General features: G+C 34.5%; 1 protein-coding gene across 1 annotated transcript; it reads right to left on the bottom strand.

Annotated features, from left to right (window-relative positions):
• Positions 1–380: 380 nt before the first annotated feature.
• LOC143076150 (uncharacterized) lies at positions 381–7,469 on the bottom strand. Its single transcript, XM_076251823.1, has 2 exons — positions 6,507–7,469; positions 381–3,750 (listed from the first exon to the last, which is right to left on the bottom strand). Exon 2 carries the CDS (start codon positions 2,623–2,625, stop codon positions 1,651–1,653), a length of 975 nt encoding a protein of 324 aa, XP_076107938.1. The 5' UTR covers positions 2,626–3,750; positions 6,507–7,469; the 3' UTR covers positions 381–1,650.
• Between the last annotated feature and the right edge of the window lie 228 nt (positions 7,470–7,697).

The following is a 7,697-nucleotide window of genomic DNA, read 5'->3' as shown; positions in this document are numbered from 1 at the left end:
AGAATTTCTCCGTAGTGCATACGAGGCTATTGTACTGCGTAGCGAGAATGGCCGAGTAGTTACGATTGTTTAAGCCATGGCAGCTATGTTTTTTAACAAATCAAAATAATGGATGCAATTTTAAAAGTTAAGATACTCTGAGGAGCATCTGGACAAAGTTTGGAAAATCCTGTCAGTGGTTTCAGAGAAGATTTTTTCAAAGAAAGGTAACGAACGACGGACACAACAGTGTATCAATAGCTCACCCTACCTTATATTTAGGTGATCATGAGCTAATAAGGTGCACAATGACATCGTGTTCTGAAGATGTTGTGTTTGCCAGCTTTCATTTGTTTATTCTGACCAACACTAATTGGTAACTGAAAAATCATAAAAAGAAAGTTTTTCAAACTTTTATTAATCTTACTAAAATACTACGTTAGTTATAACTTATCAGTGGAGTCAAAAGTCTTGACAAATATGATATTCTTTACAGATCTTCAGGATTGTGGAAAGGCTCACACCTCATAGGAAATAAAAGAAATGTGTCTCTGGTCATTGACACCTGTCACGCAAGAAAGAGCTGCCCAACAAATCTCTGAACAGCATTCTACATAAAATTAAAAGTTCTGATCAATTTTTAATATAGGTGTAATATAATTAAACTTTTGAAGTAAGATCAAATAATCCTTTTTCTAAAAAAACAACATATTTCATGCTTGTCTCAGCAGTTAAATTGTGTAAAATATTCTTCAACAAACACAATAGTCATTTTGATCGTGTACAAAATACATGTAATAGTCAAATATTCAAACATCTCTTGTATGTCATATTTATCATACATGTAAACATAAAAATAACTGTATTAATTAAAACAAATACCAATTGCAATCTAAGTCATTGCATTTCTGACAGATAACAAAGAAGCATTGCCTGGCATAGTAAATAAAAATGTCATATGACATGTCTTGTCATTTTGTGTTAACATAACATGTGGTTACAGCTAATAATTCTATACTGACAAAGATTATTAGAACAAATTCCCTTTGCTCACAACAAATTAAAAAATACAATCCTGGTAACTGAGTTGACATTGCCTACCAGACAAAAAAAAAGCACAAGCTAAACAGCATATTTTAAGGCAATGGTATAAATTTGAAAGGTGATTGATTTATTTCTATGTAAACAAGTTTACTATTTACCTACAATACTTTTCGAGATATTATCACAAAGCTGCTCTTAAATAAAAATTGATTTTTCAAGATAATAAATTATTTCTATGGTAGTAACTGAAATTCGCCTGTACATGTTTGTATATCATTTATTAATAATTAACAATTTTGCTATTTATTTATTTATCATCATTTGTATTATAGTCTTATAATGACCAATAGTAATAGAAACTGTGAAAAAAGGTTTTCTTGATTAAAAACCCTTACACCACTCAGTGTGATTACACTAAAATTTTGTAGGATGTAGATCTTGTTTTTATGAACATTTTGCACTTCCCTCTATTATACATGTAATTCGCAAAATAATATCCCTGAACTGCAAAATTAGTATTTTAATGTCAAGGTTGTGAAAATCTAATATTCAAGTAGGCCCTATAACTTAAGATTTTTTTTTATCATTTGGTCTTAACTAATAGTGTAAGCTTCAAAATCAAACTGCTCATTCTTCCAATCCCAATCCATAACATTTAAAGTTACTTGTATAGTCCATATCCCACACCCTTCTTTCAAATATGTTTAAAAAATCTTCTCTTAAGTCTGCAGCAGATTCGTATGATGTTGGCAACCTTAATATGTTTCCACAAGTTTGGGCTGTTGGTCTTCGCTGCAATCCAGACAATTTTGTAAATTCTACCAATATTATGTCACAGCTAAGATTAGCACCAGTACAAAACCTCATAAAGCTATGCACATCCTTGTCATCCAATCCCTTAACAAATTTTTTCAGGTACCCTGCAGTTACTTGCCCTTTGAGATCTAATGACTCCGGAAAGGTCAAAGATTTCAATATCTTGTTGACAGTTGGACACATCTCAAGGTACATTTTGCTAAGTGTCTCTTGATTCCAATGAAGTCTTGTCTGAAATACACTCTTCCAGCAATCAGTAACAAACTTAGGTTGTTGTATGATTTCTTTGTGAGCTATCTCCTGAATAATGTTCTTAATGTTATCTTGGCTTGGATACTTTTTACAATCATACGTCTCAAGAACATCAATAAGATCTCCTAAATCACTGTCTTGAAAGTGATTGAAAGCTTTTTCTAATGCGACCCTATCAGTCTTTGGCACAAATCGAAAAAATGCATCAACTAGGTTGGCATATGGTACTCCAAACAAGGCATCTTCGAAACATGCTTTGCAGATTTGTATAGGGAAATAATTAACTGTCTTAAAACCATTCACAAGAATGTATGCAATAGCTGTCCATTCTTCTTGCTGCATGTCATGCCTTAAAATAGGCACTTTAATGTCAGCTCCTTCACAGCACTTCATGTAGAAGAGTTCCCAGAACTCACAGAACACATCTTTTAAAAAACCTTCTCCAGTTCCTCTTTCATCATGGTCGTTTGCATTAACTCTGATTACTCTACATTTGGAAAAATCCATTTCTCCTGTTTTAAACAGATTAATCATTTCTATAAATAGGTTACTCTTATGAATTCTTACAATATCCTGTTTTCTAACATCTTCTAACTCTGTAACAGGTAATGCAATACCTGTTGTAATGGTCTGCTCATGTCCCCCTGCAGCTGATGTGTTTGATTGTGGTGCACTGCCTGCTGACGATTCATTGTGTGGTAAAGTTTCATCAACAGAGTCTAGGTATGTTGATAACTCTGAAGGTGGTAAAATATCTACTGCTGCATTTAAGGACTGTAATAACTAGTAATGGTCATTTTCCTGTGGACAAAAAATTATACCTTCGTCATCTGAAGCAATTTTCAGAGTCACAATCTGATTTATTGAGGATGAAGGTTTAGGTAAGGGAGTACTAGTACCAGGATTTCCTGTTTCAGGTAATGTAAACATTGATATGCTTCTTTGCAAGTTTCTAGTATATAAGATGTCAGGTAAATCTTCATCTTCCTCCAATTCCAACTGACTTTCATCTATGGCTTGTTCTAGTATTGAAGTTGTTCTTTTCTTTGTATAAAGATAATATCTCAGTTGACGAGATCCTGTTTCGTCATACAAATCTGCAACTGTGCAATCTTCTTCGATAGACTCTCCCATGAAATTTCGTATTTCAAAATCAAACTCTGTTACCATTCCCTTTTTGGACTTCCCATTTCTAAAAAACAATTTCTTCCCATGTTCCATTATATCGTTTGGAAGCCAAGATTTTGGAGCAGATACATGTCTGGCTCCTCTCCCATTTGGGGTTTTCACTTGGTGATAAGCATTGTCATCATATTCATAATCAAACCATCCTATTTCAATTTGTCTGACTGCCTTTTTTGCATTTGAATTGCCCCGAAGTTTTTCACTTCTGTTGCTGTGCAGCTGAAATCCATCTGTCTTCTTGGATTTTTTTCTTGTGCCTTTTTTGTCACCTTCACCTTCTTCCTCACTATCTGAGGACTTTTCTTTTCCCATCTTTCTCCTCAGTTTTTTAAACAGAGAATCACTTCGTTGGTTTTTATGTTCCCTTTTCATTAGATCTTTAAAGTATCTCCTGGCAGCATAAATGTCCCCGTATGCTGGTATATAAGAATGTAACTGTTCATCTGACATCGCTAAAAATGTCTGGGGATCCATCTGAAATAATACAGTAAATTGATTTGTTAAGCAGCATTATTAAGAGTCACTACACTCAATTTAGAGACCTGAGAATTTTAATGAGATTACACCAGAAGCTGGAATACTGACAAAGTCGCAGAGGGTCCTGCGCCACAATTACAAAAATTTAAAAGGTGTACTAGTACATAGAAAACAAAAGGGTATGGAGTAAATGTACATGGGTCAAAATCGCACACAACACACATATTATATAAATAAAAAATTATCAATGAATAGGGCTTTTATTCCTGTTCTTCATCTTGACAGTTGATGTAGGGTCTTCAACAATGAACGAATCGTTCATACCCTACAACAAGGTAAAGACAGTCTCTAGCGTCTACTTAAGCGGTACTATTAATAAAAATAAACCACGGTTCATCTTCTTGCTCCCCACCAGCCTCAGAGTGCCAACTTGTGCGATGCTTGTGTACGACATTTCTCCAGTCGAAAGCACCAGCGATACAAGAAAAGTGCAGTAATTTTGAACGGCATCAATCGCTGCTAAAATATGCTTTGAAGTTACACATGTAGGGAGCAGTCAATGAATTGCATAATTTATAATTACAGGCAAGGTTTTTCAACCCATATTTATCATACATTGCCCAACAAAATACCAATACATATAATACATGTACATGTACATCTAAATATGACGATTATCAACAGATCCTCAATGTGGGGCCCTAATGAAGACAGAATGTGTCCATGAGTCACAGATGCCCTGCTTAAACTAGAAAATGTGTCTATGAGCCACAGGATGTCCCTCTTGTTATTGATAAATATATGAGCATCAAAAGTAGGTAGGAATGACCAAATTCTTAGTGAACCCAGATGTACTACCTACGATCTATTTCTTGACAAAATATCATTGCATGGTCTACCATGTATAGTAGCTGAGTTTGTTGCTAAATGTCCAGTCACAAATATTCCATGCATAATCAGGACAAGAACCTAGTGAAACATTTAACAGGTATAATAACTAGAGGCTCCAAGGACCCTTCATCGCTAACTGTGAAATGGCCGCCATTTTGAAAATCGACAGTTCAATGACAAAAAATACAATAACCATTTTTCGTCTAAATCTGATGCCAATTTTTGTTTTTTTACGAGGGCCATTTTGAATCTCTTTTATACTGATTTCCATGAAAATTGGATCATCTTTGGATTTTTTATGAATTCATTTGACTTTTGGATAGCTGCCATTTTGAAATGGCGGCCATCTTGAAACGTCCAGAAAATTTCTCCGCCTTCTGTTGATGATCTGAACTATTTGTAATTTAAACTATTAAAGGCTCAAGCTGTCACAGTTTTCAAGATATTTGATCAAATATGATGAAAATTTGGAAAAACTGCAAATAAAGGGACACAACTCCTTGACCGGTTTTCTGTTGACCTCAAAATTTCGGTTTTATAGGTAGATCTAAATGTGCTGATCAATTTTACTCAACCCTGTTACCGTTTTTAACTTATTTGCAAAAAACGTGTGTCAGACCCTGTGGTCTTTTTGTAGCGGGTGACCATAAGTTTCACAAACTTGGTATTAAAAGGATATCATATAGATAAAAATTACCAAGTTTGAAACAATGCCTTCAGGGGTTTCAGAGAAGAATGATGGACAGACGGATGACGGATGCAAGGTGAACGCAAAAGCTCACCCAGACTTTTAATGAGGTGATCCAAAATATTATATCAATTGTCGCTTCTGGGAAAAAAAGTCGCTGGTGAGACAAAACACAGGGAAACAACTAGCAAATGGTTGTGCCCGTAGGGACACAGATGTCCCCACTAGTTGAACCCAATATACAGTGTAACTCTGTACGTTGAAGGCTGATATGGATTGACAGTTGTCTTTGACACAATCATCATTGTGGATAGACAAATTGTATTGAATACAGGAGCGCAAAAGAAAATGGCTGCTGGCAACTAATTTTCCTTGTGGCTATTCAACACAATATACCATGTTTACCTTACAAACCAAATATCATTCAAATTCATGGCTTGTAACAAATGTTTGTCATCACCAATCAACTCAGAAAACTGTGTTTACTTAATATATACCAAATATTGTTAAAATCTGCCAAAGATCAATTTTAGTGGGAAAATGGCTGCCATTTAACCAGGAGGAAAATTACGCAAAAATCTGAAAAGTGCTTACAACGCACAACTTACCATGGCAAGGTTATATACCAAATATCAATTCATTCCGACCAATAATTGCTGAGACAAATGCTACAAAAAATTGTTTTATATAGCATTATGCAAAATTTCAATGTTCCGTCAAACAGGAAGTGGACAGCTGCTGGGTCTCACAATTACTTTCAGCGTACAACTCATCATGTCAAAGTCACATACCACAAATCAAATCATTCTATTGAATAGAAACAGAGAAATCTGTGAAGAAAGTTTCGGGAGGGACATACGGACATGGCAAAAACTTGACAATGTGTCAATGCATATGTGTGGGAGCATGATAAAAAGCTTCAAAATCAAAGGGAGCTTCCTCAAGCATGTCTAAGTTAATCGTATGTGTATATGTTTTTAATTTAATATCAGTCAAGCCATGTATACTGTAGGAAACACAGACAGACAGGTGAACTGACAAACATTTACTGGTAACTATAGGGCAGTGATCATGGTGATTATGTTTGGTTATTGCTATATTTTCATGGTCGGCCATTAATATTAAAGTATGGAATAAATTGATTACGACATTGACCTTGAACTACAATACTAACCTTCTCCTCTTTTAATCTCTGTATGTACTTTTTTTCCACATTTCTTCTTTCAAAGAAATCAACCACATCATCCAGGTTGTCATCCATGTCTAACTACAAGAGACAATAAAATGTACTCATTCTCACAAAATATTGACCAGTTGTACATTGTTCGAATTTCAAACTTGATCTGTTAGGGACCGGTCAAAATTTCTCAAGGCATGGGACAGTGCAAAACATAAATGAACTATAAAAAAAGTTGAAGTTCCACGGTTATACAAATGAAGACATTGCACTTATTTTATATGTTATATTTGTCCCAGATATTGCTGATATCAACCTATAGTATAAGTTTTATAAAAATCTGGCAAGAATTGTACCCGTGAGAGCGCGAACGAAGCCATTTTCCATAAGTTTAATACTTCCAACCGGTATATAAACTCTTTTAAAAAAAGTCAATCGTCCACCATTTTAAAACTTGTCCAAGATATTGCTGATATTAACCTATAGTATGAGTTTTATAAAACTCTGGCAAGAATTGTACCCCTGAGAGTGCTAACAAGACCGGACGGACGGATGCCCGATATTTCCATGCCCCCCGCAACACTTTACGCAGGGGACAAAAAGTTGATGTCCCATTCTGTTTTTTCAACAAAATAAGTTGGAGTCCCATGTACATGTTAGTTCATATAGTATAAACTGTCCTTCAAACCATCGAGCCAGACAGGCATACATCATTCAAATACTACTGACATGTGGTGTAATGACAATGCTTTTAAATGTGTTCCACCATTGTTGAAGAATGCCATGTTATACAAGACAAGTAACTTGATAAAGCGTTATGTCAAGCAGTTTGCTGTCATATTTTATGAAAATCCAAATTGAATTAAAAAAGTTATAGAAATTTTTAAAGTTGACCATCCAAAAATTTCGTCTGAACTGAAAACTGTAGCTTTTTTTTTACCTATAAATTAAAACATTAAATTTGACAGCAATGAACCTACATGTAATACATTTGTACCTAATAACTTTGGAATTTGTAAGATTAGTATATAAATGAGATAGCTGTCATGTTTTATGAAAATCCAAGTTGTTTTGAAAAAGAGTTATGGTAATTTTTAAAGGTGACCATTTGAATTATGTTAGAACTGAAAAGTCTAGCTTTTTCACAAATTTATTTAAAACTTTAACTTGACAGCAATAAACTAAATA

The sequence above is a fragment of the Mytilus galloprovincialis genome, chromosome 5 (genome assembly GCF_965363235.1).
Source record: "Mytilus galloprovincialis chromosome 5, xbMytGall1.hap1.1, whole genome shotgun sequence".
Taxonomy (NCBI): Eukaryota; Metazoa; Mollusca; class Bivalvia; order Mytilida; family Mytilidae; genus Mytilus; species Mytilus galloprovincialis.
This window is presented reverse-complemented; position numbering and strand designations above follow the sequence as displayed.

What these genes read in the sequence shown, in the direction of transcription:
- LOC143076150 (XM_076251823.1), bottom strand. Translation starts at nt 2,625, where the DNA reads ATGATTAATCTGTTTAAAACAGGAGAAATGGATTTTTCCAAATGTAGA.